The 22,194-nt window shown below is 43.3% G+C and overlaps 1 protein-coding gene across 1 annotated transcript in view; it reads left to right on the top strand.

The window, feature by feature from the left end:
* Window positions 1–10,156: 10,156 nt before the first annotated feature.
* The window catches only part of LOC111555018, a 61,801-nt gene continuing 49,763 nt past the window's right edge, over window positions 10,157–22,194 (top strand). The window contains exon 1 of the mRNA XM_023230782.2: window positions 10,157–10,307. Coding sequence (XP_023086550.2) covers window positions 10,289–10,307 — 19 coding nt within the window. The 5' untranslated portion in view covers window positions 10,157–10,288. The remainder of the gene's footprint in view (window positions 10,308–22,194) is intronic.

The raw sequence follows: 22,194 nt of genomic DNA, 5'->3' as shown, positions 1-22,194 counted from the left end.
ACGATGTCATCCCCAGTTAGGGATGGTGGTAGAGTTTAATTCAAGTCTGCTGAATTCCAAAGGCTGTGTTCAATTCAATACAGAGGCTACCTCCTATTTCAGGCACAAATTTACAGCTAAGTATGTAACAGGCACTGTTTTAAGTACTTTGAGTGGTATAGCTAAGACTGCTAGTTAACTATCCACTTCCATTCTCCCCTTCTTTACAAACAAAATCCCAAGTTTTAACTGTGAGTAGAGAATGTCTAACCACAGATCAGCATTTCCCAATTTCCTTGGCAGTTAAGGAGGACCCAAAAGATCTAAGGAAGTGTTGGTTGGAACTACCAGGAAATATCCTGAAATAACCACGTGAGAGATATGACTTCATGTCCTCTGTCCCTCCACCTTTCTTTCTGCTTCTGGTCTAGAATGTGGACTAAGAGTTGGTACCTGGCAGCCATTTTGAACCATGAGGTGCATGAGGTGACCTTGAGAATTAAAGCCAGTGCTAAAAATGGTGCAGTAGAAAAGTAGAGGTAGCCTTAGACTCCTGACAACTGTGGAACTGCCTTGTCAATACTGGATTGCCAATCTTTAAAATTATTTTAAATGAGGGAGGAATAAGCCTCTACTAATTTAAGTTACTTTTCTGTTGCTTTTGTAATTATACTTGAATATAATCTTAATTGCTACACCTATAATTTCTTATTTAATCCTACAATAGTTTTATGTGGTATTATTTTTTAATCCTAGGTTTTTCAGGTGAGATCATTGAAACACAGAGAGGTTAAGCAACATGCCCTAGATCACTGAGCTAGTATATAAAAGAGACTGGGTTTGAACCCATTCCAACTTCTGCAACACTCATGCTCTTAATAATCATATTAGACTGCCGAGTCAGACTAGACATCAAAGACTATTTTCCCCAAGCTGAAGAACTTTCATGTCTCAGTGGAATTTTCCTTCAGAATCAAACTTTATTTCTGATGGCTTGAGCCCTATTTGCATCTGGCATGAGGTTAGTTTTTCACTTTGTAAGAAATAACATTCTAATGGGTTTTTAAGGGCCCAGAAGACTTGTTAGCCATTCCCTGGCTGCCGCAGGACAAACTCATTAAAAACATCTGAACAAAACCAACAGAACTTGAAGGGCAACAACAAAATGAAGACACTCTGGGGGTGGGGTTAGAGAATACATATGGTAAATCACAGATGTTAAAGGGTCCACTCACTCAACTGGCAGTGGAACTCTGTGACCAAGACATTTCACCTGTTTACATTACAGGATCTCACAGGTTGGTAACAAGAATTGCAGTCACTTACTCATCAGAATTTCTGTCAAGAAAACAATTTGGATATCCCTAGAGTTTTCTATTAATGGGATTTTACCTCTGTGGAAAAGGGTTTGCTAAGTAAATGAATGAAGCAAACAAAATTGTTGGAAAAATGTTTACTGAGCTAAATTATTTTGCAACCCTGGAAAAGTACCAATTACAGGAAAATACGGTTTATCCAGAGTTCTATCAATTGAGGTATATTATTAATTTGATCTGTAAAATGGGGATATCACACTGATGTCTCAAGGTGGTGGCAAGGAACATGCTAACTAATACACCATGCGGGGGTGACCTAGCACAGCAACTGCCACAGTGATAAAAATATGTTGAAATATGCTTGTATTCTTTTATGGGGCTCTGAGGACCAAGGACTGGCCACTGTGTTTTCTCTTCTGGCCTTTGGGGAGCAGTCTTTAGAACATACAGAGACCATTTAAAAAACAATGAACAGAAAAAAGCAATAAACTCTCCATTGCCCTAAGCAACCCAGGTGCAGAGCAGGAAGCATTGGCTCCAGTATCTGAAAATAACCTTACAGATTTTCCGACTACCTGGTTTTCAGAAGCCCACCTAAGTAAATCTCCTAACCCCAGGATCACTGTTAAGAGGCAGCACAGCACAGAAGTGAACATCTTGGCTCCAATACCAGGTGACCTGGGTTTAAATTCTTGCTCTTTATTTACTGGGCCATTTTAGTTAAATATTTGTAAAATGGGGTTAGTAATACCTATAGTTGACTGTGGTGAGGGTTCAATCAGATAATACACGTAGGAGGCTAGAAGAATATCTAGCACATAGTTAGTGGTTAATAATTAGAGGTCAGTGTTAGTGATTATAATTATTAGTGCAGAGTATGGCATAATTTCCTTCTTCCCCTTCCTTCTGTGACAGCTCCATCACGGTGGGTCCCAGTCTTGTGTGGTGGTAGCAAAGTAGGCTTCATAAGGAAGTCAGGAGCACAGCCCATAGGCTCTATGGAGATAAAGGCCCTGAAGACAGATCTAGTAGGCTTCCCTTAAAATATTAGAGTGTAAACTTTGGAACCAGGCCTACTTGGGTTTAAATTCTGATTTCTCTGATGACCAGCTGGCTCTGTGACCTTCAGCAAGATCTCAGGACCTCAGAATAGACATGTACTGTCATGTATTGAATAACCGCAGTTTGGTCAATGATGGACCACATATACAATGCTGGTCCCATAAGATTAGAGTACTGTGTTTTTTACTATACCTTTTCTATGTTTAGATATATTTAGGTACACAAAATTTACCATTGTGTTACAATTGCTTATAGTATTCAGTATGGTAACAGGCTCTACAGGTTTGTAGCCCAGGAGCATAGGCCATACCGTATAGCCTAGGTATGTAGTAGGCTATACCATTTAGGTTTGTCTAAGTACATTCTATGATATTCCTAGCATGATAAAATCACCTACTGATGCATATCTCGGAATATATCCTTGTTGTTAAATGATGCATTTAACATGGTTGTTAAATTTTTACTAACTGAAGAGTAAAAGCTCAAGTAAAAGAACTCTTCCTTGCTTAGCTTTAAACTTTGTGATCAGTGGTTTTGTCAATTACAAGGTTGTTCTGAGCTGACAGGCTAGTTAGAGAAATGGTCCATATGCTTTTATTTGGAGGAGGACTGCATAAAAAACCATCCCAAACTTTAGTGGCTTAAACCAACAACCATTTATTTAGCTTAAACCAATAACCATTTATTTAGCTGATGACTCTGAGGGTTGCTAATTTGGTCTGGGCTCAGCTGGGCAGTTCTTCTGCTAGTCTCAAATGGGTTCACTCAAGTGTCTACAGTTAACTGCCAGTCAGTGAGGTGGCTCTGTTTCTGGGGATTAGCTGGCTATTGGTGGGGCCATGGAGCAACATTCATCAAGCTAGAGCAGGCAGTCATGGGGTTATGGGAGAAGTAAGAAAGGATGTCTCAATGCACAAACACATCTCAAGTTTCCTCTTGCATCACAATGGCCAAAGCAAGTCACATAGCCACCAGAATAGTATAAAGGGCACTTCCCAAGGGTGTATAGGATGATGTGAACAATTCAAATCCATTACTGCAACAATCTACCACAATCACCATAATTCATTTCTGAAATAAGCATCTTGTACATACATATGAAGCCAAAGTGCCTTTCCTCTTAATATATTCTAAGGAGAAATTATTCAGTACAACACTCTGGACAAAGGCTGAATAAAGAATTTTCCACTTACCAACCAATTGAAATGCTGTCTCTCACATAGAGATTTCCTGATTTCTTGTGAATTAAAGACCCAGAATAGGGGGTTTCTAAGTCTCTTTAAACTCTGACATTCTATGAATCTATACTTTTCCATTCCAATTTGAGAAGAGCTGAAGCCCAGGACAAGAAAGCTCTGTTTCTTGTCCAGTGAGGCAGTCAGGAAAAATCAGCCCAATGCAAAGAGCAGCTGGTCAACCATGAAGACTGTGTGACATAACCATGGATTAAAATGTCTCAAGAAGTAGTGACCTCCCTGTTACTGAAGGTGATCAAGCACAGACTGGACAGACATTTTAAAAAATAATCAAAAACTGTGGTTCTAATTCTATTTGTGTAAGGAGACATCAGAATGTTTATATTGCTTCCAAGAATTCCGATGCCCTCCCCAAGACAGGCCATACAGAAAAGTGGAATCTGTCCCTGTATTAGGTAAAAAAATATATATATATACATATGTGTATATATATGTGTGTGTGTATATATATATATATATATATATATATATATATGCATTTAACAAGTGAGCACTTACTATAAACAAATTAAAGTACTTTCACAACTTATACCTTCCTTTACTCTAGTGCCAGTAACTCCTTTTTACAAAGGGAAAACTAAGGCTTACAGATTTTGCTCAAAGTCACTCCCAACTAGTAAGTGGCTGAGTGTTTCTTTCACTTTCAGCTCAGCGGTTCTTTTCATGTTCTTGGCGACCTTCTTTCTTTCCTCCCATCATTCATTCATTTGTTCAGTCTGTCTGTCATTTGATCTTCATCCTTAATGAAATCTCTGTTAAATGTGGGGAAGGATAGGCATGTACTAGCCCCAGGACATGTGTGCATCTCATCTTACAGACCTTAAGATTGGGTGAGAATTAAATTAGATAATATATGTAAAATTCTTAGAGCAGCATCAGGTACCTGGAAAACACTCCATGAAGGCTAGTTAATATTATTATATTGGGAGAAAAGGCAGGAAGCTTTTGAAATTGAGTCTGAGTTCAGAGAATCTGAGATGTCTGGTCATAAAGAAACATGTAAAGAGTGAGAGGGCAATGACCACAGCCCCACATCCTTGAATCCTGTGGTTGTTTCAGGAACCCCGAGGAGCATGAGGACATCCTGAGCAGAGGCCACCTCAGGGGTGCTGAAGGAGCAGGAGAACAGCCCTGGCACACCCTGCCCAGGCTCACCTCCTCCCCTAGAACTAAGCCAGGGCCGAGAAGTTCCTTGAAAGAGGCTACTCTTTGGAAGCCTTGTACATTTCTGAAGGCTGCCAAGAGAGTGTGCGGCTGAAACCAGAGTGGGGACCTATGCTTCCTTGAGGTGGAGCCCAGGGTAAGCATGAGATAGAGAAGTTAATCCTTTCTTCCTGCTTTGTGCTCCCACACCCACTCCTGATGACCCACTTGGGCAAGAGCTAAAACAGCCCAACACAGACTGTGTCTCATGAGTGGCTGACATCTGGTCTCTAGAAAACACTCAAGTAATACTTGTCTGGCAAACTCCTGGAGTACAGGTCACACCCAGCAGCTGACCACTTTCTCCTTGGCTCTGAGGCCATGACAGCTAGCCAGTCTAGGGTGGGCCCATTTGAATTCTAAGTGTGTCAGCCCTGGCCACCCTACAGCAGGGGAAGTAGAGCAGGCTCTTCGCATAATCTTCAGACCCCTCTCCCTTGCCTTGCATGCGTGTCCTCATGGAAAGATGTGCTCTGTGAGCACGTCGGGGATGGGTGGGGTGGGAGAAAATGGAATATTTTCTGAAAGAAGATCCTTTTCAGCAATTGTTTTAAAGTTGAGCCAGGCGTGGTGGCTTACGTCTGTAGTCTCAGCACTTCGGGAGCAGGAAGATTATTTGAGGTCAAGAGTTTGAGACCAGCCTGGGCAACATAGCGAGACACTGTTTCAAAAAAAAAAAAAAAAAAGAAAGAAAGAAAAAGAAAAAGGAAGGAAGGAAGGAAGGAAGGAACGAAACTTAGCTGAGCATGGTGGTATGTGCCTATAGTCTCTGCTACTTGGGAGGCTGAGGCAGGAGGATCCAGGAGTCCAGGAGTTCTAGGCTGCAGTGAGCCATGATCACAACATTGTACTCCAGCCACGGTGAAAGATAGAGACTCTGTCTCTAAAGATAAATAAATTAGTTAATTAAAGTACTATGCAGATAAGGTAATTCTTAACACAATACTAAAAACAGATTAGCGGTAGTGAAATGATATGTATCATTGAAGCATGCAATGAAAACCAAGAGACAAGTGGAACAAGTGGTCTGCCTTTTGAATGTGCTTGCACCTGGAATAATACACAGTACTGGCACCCTCTGATGCTGAAGCCTGGCTCTTCCTGGGAGAGAAGCATCTGCTGGAGTTTCCCCTGAACCTCTGCAATTGGCCACCTTGGAACCACTGCTATTACAGAGGCAGTTTTAAGGACTGCAGAAAAAATATTTGACAGAAAGGGAAGAAGCATCAGCATCCACAGTTGAGCCTGTGCTTCCCAGGGTGCCAAGGGCTTTTTATAAAGAATTTCTTTCCAATAGGAAGGAAAAAAGACAATTTCATGCCATCCTCAGTGCAGCTTGGTGTCTTACTTCACCAGATAATATTTTTGCTCTTCTCTCTCCATTGTTCTCTCTGCCTTGAATGTCCTTTTCCTGGATCTCCACGTTTCAAACCCCACTGTCCATACAGACTCAATCCAAACCCTACCCTTTCCATAAAGCCTTCTGTGGTTCCTCCTCCACCACTGCTACCAGCCACAGTCAGAAATAACTTCATCACATACTGATTCATTCGGTGCCATAGCTTTCTCATCTGTAAGATGGGCATAATAATAACACCTATTCCATAAGATTATTGTGGGAATTAGGAAGAGCACTTAGAATTAAGTTTAGCATATAAACAAAGTTTAATAATGATAATGATAATAATAATAATTGTAGTTGTTGTCAATGGATATAATTTATCTCCTTTGCTGCACTGTGGGATTTTGGAGGCAGGGCATGAATGAGTCTTATTCATCTCTGAACCCAGAGGCTAGCAGTCAGCCTTGATTCCCAACAGATACTCAGGCTCAGTATGTTTGATGAATGAGAGTGGAGGGGTGTCGGAGGCCAGCGACAAGAGCGATCTTTGAGCCAACAGACTCCCCACTCATTAACCCTCCATCTGCCTGACCATCTTTATGGACCACCTATCACTACGTGGCTATTGTTTAAAGCCGGCCAAACTATCCTGGTGCTGGCTGCTGGCAGCCTCGGTTTCAAGCAGCCGCCAGAAAGGCTGCTGCGTAGGCTTACAGCATCATCGAAGCTGCCTTTGGGGCTCTGCTTCTCGGAGGCTGGTACAGATGAAACCTGCGCCCCGGGCAAAGTGGGGGCCTGGTCTTTCTGCAATCCCAGCCCTGCTTGGACACCCATTACAGCAATGAGCACAGCGCATTTGACTTTCTGCCTTGTCTCTCACGCTTCTCAACACGGACGGTTCGTAATGGATGTCAGACTTTGAATTTCTTATCATGTTGTTTATATCTAATAAGTGAATTGCCCTGTTTTTTTAAAAGTCAGCTTTTAAAAATACTGTGTTTGAACATCTGTCAAGGGCTGGGGATTAGCTGAATAGGCACTGGATGCCAGGATATTATATTCTCTCTTATCCTTTATACTGTAATTATCTTGATCCTCAAACAACTCAGCACCAGTTACAACCACTTTCGCAGACTTGTTGTTGCTGCAAATTCAAAAAATTATTTTATTTGAATCTAAATTAAACTGATATGTAACAAGGTTTTTTTTTCATGCTAAGTCTCAAAAAACAGTATCTGCAGATGATTAAAAAACAGTAAAACACGGACAATTTCAAAGTTTATTTCAAGAATAAACTCATGAAAATTCATCTAATTATGCAGCAGTGTACCAAAAATAATCTTTTCCAAACCTAAATTTGTTTAACAAAACACACAGTCAGCTAAGCCAAATGAAAGCAAACGTGTGTTTATGCCATAGCCACCCCCTCCCCCTGGCTGCTCGAGTGGGCACGAGGGCTTGGCAGGGTCCTGAAGCCTGTTGGCGGCTTCTGAGTCCTGACACTTTGCTTGCTGTTGTTTCCAACGAGCGGGCCATTGGCTCCACTGGTCATAGAAATGGACCCTGTTGCTGCTTGTGTAAGTGGTCTCTGTTTCTGGAATGTGGGGAGCTGAAGCGGGGAGGACAGTATTTTACTCTCAACAACTCAGGGGGAAAAGAAACTACTAAAGCACCGTGCACATAACTGCAGGCAGAGTGGTGCTGTGTCTGCCAGTGATTAATAGTAATAGTGAGAATAGCTACTGTTTATTGAGCCCTTGCGCTGCACCAGGTATTCATTTAAGAGTCTCACATTCTTCGTATTTTTAACTGACCCATGTAACAAAATAACTGGGAGCCGGTTGTCATGACCCCTACTTTACAGATGTAGAAACTGAGGTTTAAAGGGAAACAGCCTGTCTAAGATCACACAAGTAATTAGCTGGGCTGAGATTTGAATCTGTCTGACTTCAAAAGCCATGTGTTTAAACTGCCATAGCATACTGTGTTGGCTCAGCCCTGGGGCAGCTTCTGGGAAGCAGAAATCCAGGAATCTGTGGGAATCCCAGCTCTCCCCTTCTAGACAAGTTCCTGGTTACTTTCTGGATCTCAATGTACTCATCTGTAAAGTGGAGAACGCAATACTTAAGACATAGTAAAAATTCAAAAAGTCATAAAATATGATTATTCAGTTAGATGATACACCGTCAGAGGACAGGAAGTATGTTTATTATATTAGTAATTGTAACCCTAGTACCCCCCATAATAATACCTCACAGTGTTTGGCATATAAGAGAATAGGAGTGAAATCATAGCTTCCTTCGTATAACTTGTTTACAGCTTATTTGGAAAGAAAACACTGACAAGTGTGAGCAGATGAGAGAATAACATGTGAACATATCATCACAAAGATATTAATTAACTGCCAGATTGGTGACCTAGCAATAATGTCATATTGGAATTGTCCCCACCAGGCATTAGAAAATCGGGTTCTGGCCCCAGTGCCACAACTTCCTAACTGTGCAGGTTTTTGAACTTCTCTGAACTTCTGTAGGAGAGGAATCATAATGATCTAACTTTTCTTTTCTCCTGTACTATTGTCAAGTCCAGAAAATACTGTCACATGCTTTATGAAACGTCATGACCATCATCATTTTTGGCAAGGAGAGCAGGGAAATAAGGCTGAACTCACTGGAGGAAATGGCTGAAGGTCCCAGCTATGAACAAGGAGCCACATTTTGCTATAGATTAGAATGTATTCCAGAGGGAAAACTAAAATCAAGGATCTATGTCAAGTTCAACTCCTGTTTCCAGAGGCCTCCAGCATCCTGGGGATTCTCACTCACTATCACTTGCCAGTAGCAATATTAGGCACTCACTAAATATTTTTAAAGTCAAGTTCATTTGTCCTAATTGGAATAATGGAATTGAGTTGTATTGAATGCAATGGTTTCGAAAAGCCCTATTAAAATCCACCTGCCACCCAATCACATAAAATCACCAAAACAACTTTCTTCACTAAGTTCCACAGTCTGTGCTTCTGCTGTATCTTTTCTCTGACTGAGACAGAGTGCATGAGGAAGGCATGGCTTCTGGAAGGGAATGGTAAGAGGGCACATGTATGGAAATTAGGAAGAATTTTTCTCCCCCAGGAGCAAGAACCTGGGATTTCCAGGGAAACAGAAAGGAGGCCTCACATCCCTCAAATTTACTGGCATGTGCTTCCCTAAATTGCCTTAACAAGTGAAGCTCTTTTATCCTCAGCATTCATCTCTTAATTCACCAAACAGTTTTGGTCCTTGCTGTGTGCCTGGCACCATGCTCATCTATGGGTCTTAAGGCTTTTCAGATTTTCTATTTCTGTTACCTTCGGCAAGTCCCTTAAACTTTCCTGTCCTCAGTTCATACATCTGTTAAATAGACATCATCCGTTATGCCTCCCAGAGTTTGTAGGAGGAACAAATAAGATCAAAATACTTCACAGGCTATCTGACATTCAACAATTACTTTAAAAGAAATAGTCATTAAAGAACTAAAGATGTTTTTAAAAAAGAAATAAAGGTCTCTGGATCTAATAATGTAATGTCATGGAAAGAACTAGTTATTGTTGGAAGTTGAAAGTAATGCATGCACGTGTAAAAAAAAAGACCTGATCATGCTAATCCCCTGCCTGAAAACCATCCACTGCCCACCATCCACTCCCAAAGAGCCCCAACTCCTGAGAGCCTAGCCACCTCTCCATACCCATTCCTCACAGCCCTGCCCCCTGCCGCCAACCCCCAAAATATGCCCTGCTCTTCTGCCACACATGGATTCAATTGGCTAGTTCTTGAAGAGAACATATTCTCTCAGCCTCCCTGCCTTTGCACAGAGTGTTCCCTCTGCTTGGAGAAGCCCCAGTAATTTGGTAAGAGCTCGCTCGATGTCAGCCCCTCTGGGAGACCTCCCAGTCTTGTCTTTTTATCAGGACTGAGTTTTGTTCTCTCCTCTGATCCCTGCAGCACTTGGACGAACAGCTGATAGGAGTTTATTTTGTGAAGCTGTGACCAGTTTTCCAGTAGACCACGAGCTTGCTGAGGGCAGGACCCTGCCTGTCCTTGGTCCTTGTTTCTGTGGGGTCTATCCCAGTGCCTGGCACAGTGGCTTTGGAGATGAAAGGAATAGAGGGAGGTAAGTGGATGGACAGGAGTTCAAGTGCTCTATTCCTAGAGGGGGCATGGGGGTAGGTCTAGAATTGGTCACTATGAATAACCTGGAGAAATTCTAAAAACAAAACACACATATAGTTCCTGCCTTCCAAGATTCTCCTGTCGTGTGGGCCCCAGGCAAAAGTAGATTTACCTTGCAGCTAGTGAAGTTTATACGTCAAGACCCTTCACTTGCACAGCTCCTTCCAGGGACTTGGGAGAAGATCCAGCAATTCCTTTTTTTTTAGACAGGCTCTTGCTCTCTTGGCCAGCCTGGAGGGCGGTGGTGCGATCTCAGCTCACTGCAACCTCTACCTCCCAGGTTCAAGTGAGCCTTCCACCTCAGCTTCCCAAGCAGCTGGTACCATAGGTGGCAATTTCTTATTCATAACTTTATATATATACTTTTAAAAGGACTCTGTAGATGGAATGAATTCAGGCCCCACAAAACCTGGATCAACCTCTCGCCCCAGGATCCACAGTTTCAATACGCTTGTCAAGTGATTCTGATACACAGCCAGATTGGGCAATGACTTGCTACTCAATGGGTAATTCACAGACCAGAAGAATCAGCAAACATCATGGGTGGGCAAGTCGGAAATGCAGAATCTCAGACCCCATCCTGACCTACTCTCTGTGAATCTGCATTTTAACAAAATATTTGGGCTGATTCATGTGCAAAAATTCATATTCAAAGTTGTGAACCACTGCTGTAATGATTTCTCTGAGAGAAAAACTATTTCCAGCTGTAAAATCACAGAGGCCTTCTTGGAGGAGGTGATCTCTGAACTGAGACCTAAAGTAGAGGCAGTATTTGGGTATGTGAAGTATTCCAGCAGAAGCAGCAAGCAGCATCAGTAGAATCCTGGAGATGTGGTGTATGAGGAGGGGTCGAGTAGACCAGGGTCTTCAGGCTGGAATCAGAGAAGACAACCACAGGCAAGCTGACTCAGGTGGGAGGGAGAGAGGGAGGGAGGCTGGGGAAGAGCCCACGTGCTGGGTTAAGGCCTTTGGATTCTAATTAAGTAAGAATGTGGAGGCTTGGAGTTCGGGTTCAGAAGACATGAGAGATCCAGCTGCAAAAGCAAAACATCCCCTGGGAGAGGGAAGCCAGTCACAGTGTTTATTCATGCTCAGGTACATTATTTATGCCCAAGCCTTGAGTAGAAGAAGTCAAAGAAGAGAAGGGACAGGAAGCCAGAAGCAAGGACTGAGAATTCATGAGGGAGGTACTCATGTTTTTTCCCACTCTGCAGGGTTGATGAGAGTCTCAACAGCACTCCCATCCTTGGCACTGTGCAATCAGGATATTCGCTGACTGTGGCTTACAGAGGGGAAGGAGCTGGGTGTGGTCCAGGTTGAGTCCTGTGAATTCCCATCACACCTGCTCCCTGCAGGCTCTACTTCTGCAGCTTCCTGAGTTCAATTCATTCCTGTAACCCCAACAAAACCTACCTACAGGGTTGTTAGAAGGACTAAAGGGCATAATATAGCAAAGTACGAGAAACATATTGGGACCTGAAAAAATGCATGTAATCCTTTGAACCTTGAGTCAGAACTCATGACTTCCCTATGCTATCATGAGGTTCAATTTCTAACAGATAGTGGATTTTCAATGAATGCTTAATCATAAAATGCCCAAAATACCAGCTAATAGGAAACTCATCATTTGGCCTTAGAGTGGGTTTTGTCAAGGCTTGAGGTCATATACACACTTTAACAACGCACATCACTGGTAATTTAATGAACATTTACTACATGTTGATCACTGTGCTAAGCATCTTACAATGCATCATCTCATTTAGTCCCATAATAAGATGATGAAAGGGAAGCTTGGAGATGTTGAGTGTCTTGCTCAAAGTCCCATTGCTATTAAGAGGCAGAGTAGGAGATAGAAGTCAACACCAGGGTGAGATCAAAACAAGTACTCACCTGCGAAGTCTTGTATGGGTGCCACAGGTGAAACAGGTTTCATTTGGAAATGTACATTTGGCTTATTCCATCCCCTCCCCATCTCATTTCAAATGCTAGGAAAAGTCAACACCCATTTCATATAGATGGAATTGTAGACTCAGAGTCAGAGACAGAAAACATAAGGACTATCTAGTTCAATGCTGCTCCCATACAGATGCAGAAATGGAGGCGCAGAGAGGTTGGTTGACTTTCCCATGGTAAAACAGGATGAGAGTGTCTTACCTGTTATAGCTCATACATTAAGATAAAAACAAACATATAAAAACACAAGATTATCTTGTTTTGTTCTATCCTCACTTCTTCACATCCTGTGCCAGGCATCATCTCCCTCCTTCTCTTCCTTTTTCTTTACTCATTTATGTATTGGTTCAGCAAATATTTATCGATGCACTATTGTGAAGTTACATTCAGAGAAGAGACAGGAATTTAGGAAGAATAATATAGAGCAAGAGAGAAAAAAGAAAAGAGAAGAACAAAAAAAGTAACAGAGAAAGAAGTGGAGAGAGAAATATAGAAAGAGAAGGAAGAAAGGAAGGAAAGAGGGAAGGAAGGATGGAAGGAGAGAAGGAAGGAAGGAGGGAAGGAAGGAGGGAGAGAAGGAAGGAAGGAAGGAGGAAAGGAAGGTAGGAGGGAGGGAGGAGGGATGAAGAGAGGGAGGAAAGGAAGGAAGGACAACATCAATTGGCCACTTTCTATTGGATAAGCAATTTTCCAAGCATTTTACATGTATTAACTCATTTAATTCACCCAGAAACCCTATATAGTAGCACTATTCTTATCTCCAATTTAGGATGAGGAGCTGTAGCACAGAGACCTGAAATAAATCACCCAAGTTTGGAGGGCTGGAAGGTGGCAAGGCCAATATGCAAACCTGGCAGATCTGGCTCTAGAGGCCTTACTTGGGATCTATGCATGTAATCGTGTTATAATGTCCTCCATTTGCCCCGATGGCTACTGGAAGTGGATTAGATACTTACGGTAAGAACAGTATTGCTTCTGAGAGACTTTATCATCTTTTCTCAGTGGAGAACCATCATCACGGTTTGTCATGCACCATCAGTGCCTAAGGTGTGAAGGGAGAAATGTATTGCACATAGAACCATCAAGCAGAGGAACCTGGAGGGAAAAGGATCATGGAATTTAGAGCCATGGGACCCGGGGTTTATCTGTGTTCCTGCCACTCCCTAGCTATGCCATGGGATGAGTTAATCCATCTCGTCAACTGTGTGGCTCCTCATGTGGAAAATGGGAATTATAGTCGATTCAACCCGATCTACTTCAGAAAACCAAATTAAAGTGAAAGTAGTTTACAATATCAAAGGCCAAAACCAGTGTGAAATCAAACACAACCACCAGTCTTTATCTCCTTAATTTTGTGTAGATGTTTATTAAAATAGAAAGAAACTCTGTGGGGTTGGTCAGTGCTGAATTTAGAATGAGGATGATGGAGAAAACCCAAAAAGGAAGGCTTAAGCGATGAGCTTCCAGTGGGTAATGGGAAGAAGGTGGATTATTCAGGAAGAACCAGAAAGGGCCCTGTGGATAGTTAATTGTCTTTGGATAAATGGTTATTTCCATTCATTCATTCATTCATTCATTCAATTAGTATTTACTGAGTGCCTCCTATGTACCAATGACAGTGTTAGATACTGGGGTACAGTGGTTTAGAGAACAGATACAGTCCTGGTCCTCATGGAACTTGCAGTCCACAGAAAGTCAGACACTAAACAAAGATGTACAGAATTTAAATGCATAATAATAAACTGTGACACATGCTATAAGACCAAGGAAAAGAAGAATTGCCTATAAGAGAGAAAAACAGTATTGGATAGGTGAGGACACACTGAAGGACTCAATGTCCTAATTAGTCAATGCCCTAATTATGGTAATAATTCCCATTCTTCCACCCCACCACTCACCAACTGCTATTTGAAAGGTCATAGGTCTCTGCTCCGTACAGGCATGCACTATTTTAATTCAATGAGCAATCTTTTGAGTGCCCAATAAAAGTATGTGGGTATATCCCCAGGTGTCAGGTGTCAGTCAGCCTGCCTTCATAGTCAACCCTGGCTGCAGCCCCCTTTGATGGGATCCCTGCATATCATTTGTAGTCCTATTTTACACATTTAAAATACATTCACAATAGTTCAATGATTCATCCAAGACAACACTGCTAGAAAGTCCAGACCAGGGTTTAGGACTTTTGATAGCAAATCAAGGGCTTTTTCTGTTCACACATAATAAAATCCTGACCCCACCAGGTCCAGCATGTCATGGCTTTGCCTCATCTCTTGCTACCTCCCCTCTTTTTTACCATGCTTCATCCACACAGGCCTTCCCAGGATGCAAAAAGATTTTCCCTGCTTCAGAGGCTAAGCATCAGCTCTTCTTTGCAATGTCTGGAATGCTCTTCCTTGATTTTTTACTTGGCTACCATCTTTTATTTTTAAATCAGCTTTATTGAGGCATAATTATTATTATTATTATTATTTTTGAGATGGAGTTTCACTCTTATTGCCCAGACTGGAGTGTAATGGCGTGATCTCAGCTCACTGTAACCTCTGCCTGTCGGGTTCAAGCAATTCTCCTGCCTCAGTCTCCCAAATAGCTGGGATTACAGGTGCACACCACCAGGCCTGGCTACTTTTTGTATTTTCAGTAGAAACTAAGTTTCACCATGTTAACCAGGCTGGTCTTGAACGTCTGACATCAGGTGATCCACCCACGTAGGCCCAAAGTGCTGGGATTATAGGCATGAGCCACTGTGCCCATCCTGAAGCATAATTTTTATGAATAAAATTCACTCCTTTTCAGGGTTCAGTTTGATGAGTTTTGACAACTATATAAATATACTTAGGCAACCACTGTTACATTTCCATCACCTTAGGAAGTTTCCTCCTTTGCAGTCCATCTTTTGCCTATACCCCAGGCATCCACCAGCTTCTTCCTTTTCATTTAAATTTCAGCTTAATTATCACCTCTTCAGAGGCCTTTAGAAGCAATGCCTTCCCTGACCATCCAAAAGCTCTCTTCCATGCTCCTCCTCCATCATCCTCTTTCAAAGAGTCTGGCTGTTCTCTTCCTAGCACTTATTACAAGATGTACCCATTTTATCAACTTACTTGTTTGCTCTCTTTCTGTCTTCTCCAAACAACGTAAGCTCTATGAGTGAAGGGTCTTTGTCTTTATTAATATTTGTAAACCCAGGACATAGTGCTTGGCACTTAGTAGAATAAATATTTATTAAATGCATGAATGAATGCATGGATAACTGATACTGCAACCTTCTGTGTGCAAGTAGCTGAGGATTCATGGCTGAATCACAGATGATTTCTGCACTTACGGAGCTCACAATCAAATGGAAGTCTTGCGACAGGCACACAGATAACACTGACACAGATAATCCCTAATGATTGGATAATGCACTACTATGTATGTATAAGGCATTTACTGTGTGCCAGGCCTTGTTCTAATTCCTTTGTGTGTGTGTGTGTATATATATATCTACTCATTTTATCCTCATGACAACCCTATATGGAAGTTACTATTGATATTGCTGGTTTAAAGATGAGGAAAACTAGGCACAAGAAGGCTGAGTCACTTACCTCAGATCAGCCAGCTTGTGAGTGGAGAAGTCAAGATTTGGGACCATGCTTTTATGCAGGGCTGCCTGATCCATGCCCCAAAAGAGGGTTACATAAGGCATCCAGAGAATACGGAGAAAGCTGAAGGCAGGCCCAGCTCAGACTCAGGTCAGACTTGCAGGACAGGCGAAGTTCTAATCTGGAAACTGGAAACAGGGACAATTGTTCCGGAAGCCCTACATCAGGTCCAGTTCAAGCAGCCAGAGACAGCCCTCCAAACCCAGGGGCAGAATTTTCAGGCCTCTAAAGGGGACTATAGCCGGATGGGGAGGGAGGCGCTTGCCCTAGTGCTCCTGTGTCCCCAGGGGTCCAGTTACCCCAGTAACAGTGCAAGCCAGAGCATCAGGGCTTCAGGTGGCCAGCTGAGTTGTTCCCACAGGGCTGCAGCACCTATCCATAACACATTGGGAACTGGGGCTCCAGGCCAAGGGGCCTGAGCGCCGCCTGGGGCTCTGGCCCCTCCCGGTGGCAGCTTCCCAGAGGCCTGCCGCGCTCGGTCTGCAGTTCTCCGCTGCGGACAGTAGGTGGCAGTGGGTCGTGAGAAATGGCCCTCGTCCGGCCCTGGCTGCGGAGACCCAGCCTGGAGAAAAACGTGGCTGGGCTTCGGCCGCCGAGCGAGGGAGAACCGCGCCCCCGGGGTGGGGCTTGGGGGCCGCCCTGGGACTTGGTGGCTTCTGCCCGAGCGGAGGTCAGCGAGGACCCGGGAGGCAGCGCCTGGATGGAGCTGGACGGGGAGGGCTCTGCTGGGGCTCCTAGTCCCCATGCGGCTGTGCTGTTATCGGGAGCCCTGGGGACCCTGGCACCCTCGTGAGGGCCCAGCCGCCGCCTCCTTTGCCAGAACTTGTGCCCAGCGTGGGAATTTTATTCCTGAGCAAACAACTTTTTTTTTTTTTTAACTGAAGAAGAAACTGCCCTTCAGAGAGGGTAAGGGACTTGGCTGTGGCCACATGGCTCGTGTGTGGCTGTGCAGGTATTAAAACCTGGTCCTGTCTGACAAGAATCGTGCTTTTTTCCACTGTGCCAATACCCAGTGAGGGATTCCCTGGTGTGAGCACCTGGGGACAACGGAGGTGTATTCTAGTCTGCATTTATAGTGAGGAACTCGGCTCAACCAGGGTGTGGCCATGGGCCCCCACTCCCAGGCACTGTCCAGTGAGGGGGTGGCTGAGACGACCGCTGGATGGCCTTGGAGAGCCCTAATTCCCTCCCCAAGCCCTAACTATCCGGACCCCCAATCCTGGCAGTCTCTGAGCATTAAGTCTGACCAGAGTTGCCCCTGCAGGGTCTGAACTCTGGATGCCCCCCACCTCTGCCTCTTCTTATTGTACTAGATCTCAACCCGTCTCCCCACCTCTGACATTTGAAAGCACTTTTACTTCTCGGGAATTCGTTAGATCTTTACAACCACCCTGTAAGGCAAAAAAAAAAAAAAAAAAAAAAAGAAGGGATGTTTACACTTATAGAAGAGGAAACCGAGGCCTCAGAGAAGTGATTTGCCAAAGGGTACCAAGCAAGCTCGCCGCTGAGCCAGGTCTTGAACCTCAGGTCTTCACAGCTGCCTCCTGCGACAAGGCGGGAGCAGCGCTGGTGCAGAGCTCTGGAGCGGCCGGCAAGCCGAGCAGCGGAGGCCCTTCCATGCCTCTTCCTCTCCCGGAGGCAGGCGAGGAGCGGCCGACAAATTAATTCACGCTATCTTTACATTATGTATAATGCGGCATGATTTTATTTTGCTTCATTCCCGAAATCTTTTACAGTAATTAGTAGCCGAGTAAAATATAAAAATTAATGCAATATAACACTTTAATGGTAATAATACACCATCCTGTCTAATTAATAAAATCTGTTGTTTCCAAGCACGATTATTTATTTGACAAATTGATAGCACACATCCTGTTCATACCCTCTTTCCTAGCTCCCATCCTTTCAGTTTATCGAATAAAATTGTAGCAGGAAAATAAACAGATTGTCTTCTGACCTGACAAGCAAGTGAGAAATAAACCTCTCACTCATACATCCCTAATTGTTCTCAGCAATATCCTCTAACACATGTCCAGATTGGTTAAAAATGAATATTGATTCCTCCCCACTTTCTTTAAAAAAAAAATTACATCTTCTTATTTTAGAGAAAAGAGACCTTTCCTCCCTTTCCTCTGGGTAGTGTTTATATCGGGGCAGTTGGAGGGATGTAAATTTTGTGACTGTGTTCAGAAATTCTGATGGCCTTGCTAACAGAGTGAAGCGATTGTTCAGGCTATGCCAGAGAGAGAAAGACAGAGAGAGAGAGAGAAAGAGGGAGAGAGAAAGAGGGAGAGGAGGTAGGGGCTGCTCTGAGCCGCCGCCGAGGAACACTGAACCCATCGCGAAGGCTGCAGGAGAGGATCAGCAAGGGAGCAGGGAGCAGTGAGGTTGCAGGATTGTCATGGGGAGTTGGCAAAAACAAAACTGGGAAAGGGGTTAGGGCAGGATACCCAGACCTGGCAGTATTTGCAGGTAGTACTAGGGAATAAGGAACAAGGTCCAGCATCATTATGTGTGGAACTTGGGATGAAACAATGATCTAATTACAAACCCAAATGCATGCTATGTTGTGTAATACGGGGGCATTTTACATGCCAAGTGTTCAAATATGAAAGCATTTTAAGCTATATATAGGGCCTCAGAGACAGAGATACAGAGAGACATGGAGACAGATGGAGAAAAACAGAGTCAGACAGACAGAGAGAGCACGCAAGAGCAGGACAGAAAGAGAAAGAGAGAGACTCACCATCTGCAGGTTATTTTGCAGCACTTTTCTCTGAAAGAAAAATTATGTGATGTGATCTGTGTTCAGGGAAAAGCTATGCTATCCCCAGCTTTCAAGCTACATTTACTATAATAAAAAAGGAAAAAAAAATCTCCAAGTATACACAGGTGAAACAAGTCACCCTCTCATGGAAACCGGCCTCAATACACAAAAGGAGAAACACACACACACACACACACACACAAACACCTGCTTGCACAACCCATGGATGAATCTCCAGAGTCCTTTCTTTTGTATAGAAAAGTTCTACAATCCTATGTGCATTATGTTCAACACACATACACACACACACACACACGCACAATGCAGATATGTGCACATACCACCACTGCACGCACACCCTGTGGAGCCCAGACCCTTGAATCAATCCAGTCATGCCCCATTGGTTAGACTCCCCAGGCCACTTCCTGGGCCACCAAAGTAACCTCTACCTTCCACTGAAGTCTCAATACTCTGATTTTATTACCCACCCCCACCTTTTTCTCTTGATCCATCTTCCCATCCCCACCACCATTGTGCTAGTGCATTATTTTAATAATAAAAATAATAATTTAAAATTCTTCCAGGCTGGGCGCAGTGGCTCATGCCTGTTATTCCAGCACTTTGGGAAGCTGAGGCAGGTGCATTGCTTGAGCTCAGGAGTTTAAGAACGCCTGGGCAACATGGTGAAACCCCATCTCTACCAAAAATACAAAAGATTAGTCAGATTTGGTGGCGTGTGCCTGTGGTCCCAGCTACTTGGGAGGCTGAGGTGGGAGGATGGCTTCAGCCCAGGAAGCAGAGTTTGCAGTAAGCCGAGATAAAAAAAAAACTTCCATAAAATAGATGCTGACTCCAGTTTTTGCCAGCACACAAGTATACAGAAGGTGACCAACCAGTTTGAATACTTTACCTTTTTTAAAGTGCTCTCCTATGAATTGTTTAAGGGCAAGGGTTACTAGACTCACTTTATAGATAAGGAAACAGATAACTTCTTTCCAAACGGAAACACTTGGGATGTTCAGTGAAAAATCTTTACTGAACACTTAGGGTAGGTCAGATACTATTTAAATGCTTGACAGGCATTATTTCATTGAATCCTCAAAATAACTGTATGAGATGGGTCCAGTTATTACCCTCAGTATTATAGATGCAGAGTCTGATATTCAGAAGGTTTATGTAACTTGAGAAATTACACAATTATATAGTGCATATATAATAGCACTGGGGTTTGAACCCACACCTGTCTGGATGTGATGTTCCTAGAGCCATGTTCTAATTCCAGCTCTGATATTCACTGGCTGTATTACTTTGAGCAAGTAACATTTCTGAGACTCGGTTCTCTTAACTATAAAATGAAGATGAAAATTCTCATCATTGATATGAAGGTTAAACGTGACATATATATACTGCCCAGCAGAGAGTCTCGGCAGGGATTAGGAGTTTAATCAAATCTACTCTTCCCTTCAGTTTTACTTTTGTCCATCTTGCATTAGCCACTCCCCAGAAGTTACCTGAAATATAACTCAGTTTGTTGGGGCTACACCCAGTTGACAGCTTGGGGCCTCAAGCCTTTGTTTCACCATTTTCAAAATAAGGAAATAACAGATATTCATGAGGATAAACTAAGTTAAAGCATAAGCAGCCAGCACAGTGCCTGGCACATGGATGGTGCTAAAATACGTATTTGTGAAAGAAAATAAGGGAGGAAGGAAAGAACCAGGATAATGGTGCCCAGGTACTCAAAAAGAACTTGCACCCAAGCAGCTCTTAGGACCCAGGGACTGGTCCCACCAGGCTCTGCCAAAGGGTGAGCAGGAATGTTCCAGCAGACGGTGAATGTCCTGTGGACCTGCTCAGTGCCATTGATCAATATGTTTTATGATGGATCTAATTAAGCTCTCTAATGAGGGATCACAAGATAACAATTTATCCCACAACCATCACTCATTAAAATGCTATTTCAGGAGATGACATCGTTCCAGCCTTAATTGGCGGAGTTCGCGTGACTGGAATCCCTTGGGAGCAGAGATGCCCCTTGTCATTTACTCGTCACCTCTGTGGTGAGGGGGCTTAGAAGGGCCCTGAGAGGCACATGAATTTGTCAGGCATTGCCATAGCCCAGGCTCTATCTACCCTGCTGCAGGTGGCTTTCTGGAGTGGGTGACTCAGCAGGTCACTGACAGGAGCCTGTGGCTGTACAGAGGCCCGGTTTTGGAATCAGAAACCCAGAGCTTTAGTCAGTTCCCAGAATGAGTCAGGAAGCCTTCGGAAGTGACCATTTCCATCAGCCTCAGTTCCCTCTTCTATAAAGAGGCCTTCCCTGCCTGCCTTCTGGGTTGGTGGAAGATTTAAGGAGATATGGAAAGGATTATAGAGCAGTGGAAAGAGCACAGGCTTGGAGGTGACGTTCTCAAGGTTCAAATCCTTGTTCTACACCCACTGGCTGTGTGACTATAGACAAGCTACTTAGTGTCTCTGAACCTTGATTTCTTCAATAATAGTGCCTAACTCAATAGGATTCTTGGGAGGATTTTAAGAGCTTTATAATCAGCCTGGTTTCTGAGGATCCCAGGGACACAGAGATGGAAAGGCATGGAGGTTTTCTGAGGGAGCCTGTAATGCCTTAATATCAGAATAATATCTGTGTCAGGACAGATTACAAACCCAAAGAGGACCAGAAAAAGCCATGGTGGCTATACCCACAAGGGAGGAGGAGGCATTTGAGCTAGATATTGAAATATAAGAACTTTCCTAGTTGCAGAATAGAGGAAAGGGCATCCCAGGATGAGTGAGCCCTCAGCAAAAATAAGCAAAGTACTGGGGTTGGAGAGAGTTCGTGCGTTCAGAATGCAGTAGCGCTCCCTTCTCCGTCGAGAATGCCTGAATGCATGGATAGTACGAAACCCTGTATAAAAGACATTTTTCCTATACATATTCCTATGATAAAGTTTAATTTATATATTAGACACAGTAAGAGTTTAGCAACAACTAATAATCAAATAGAACACATAACAATATAATAAAAATTAGGTGAATGTCATCACTCTTTCTCAAAATATCTTACTGCATTGCAATGTAAGTAAAACAAGGGTTATTTCAACACAAGCATTGTGACAGTCGGTCTGATAACCCAGAGGGCTACTAAGTGACTGTCGTACAGGTAGGGTATGCATTGCACAAAGGATGGTTCATGACCTGGGCACGGCCAAGATTTCATCATGCTGCTCAGAACGGCATGCAATTTAAAACTTGTGAATTATTTATCTCTGGAATTTTCCATTTAATATTTTCGGACCGCAGTTTACCACGGGTAACTGAACTGTGGAAAGCTGCTGCGTCATCCCGTTGCGGAAAGGCAGAAGGGCAAAGCAAGCAGGTGCGGAAGACATCGCGATGCTCCAGAGCTCCCTTTTTACAGCAATCCGTACTTCACTCCCATGGTAATGGCAAGAATCCATTCAGGAGGG

The sequence above is a fragment of the Piliocolobus tephrosceles genome, chromosome 13, assembly GCF_002776525.5.
Source record: "Piliocolobus tephrosceles isolate RC106 chromosome 13, ASM277652v3, whole genome shotgun sequence".
Lineage (NCBI taxonomy): Eukaryota > Metazoa > Chordata > Mammalia > Primates > Cercopithecidae > Piliocolobus > Piliocolobus tephrosceles.
This window is presented reverse-complemented; position numbering and strand designations above follow the sequence as displayed.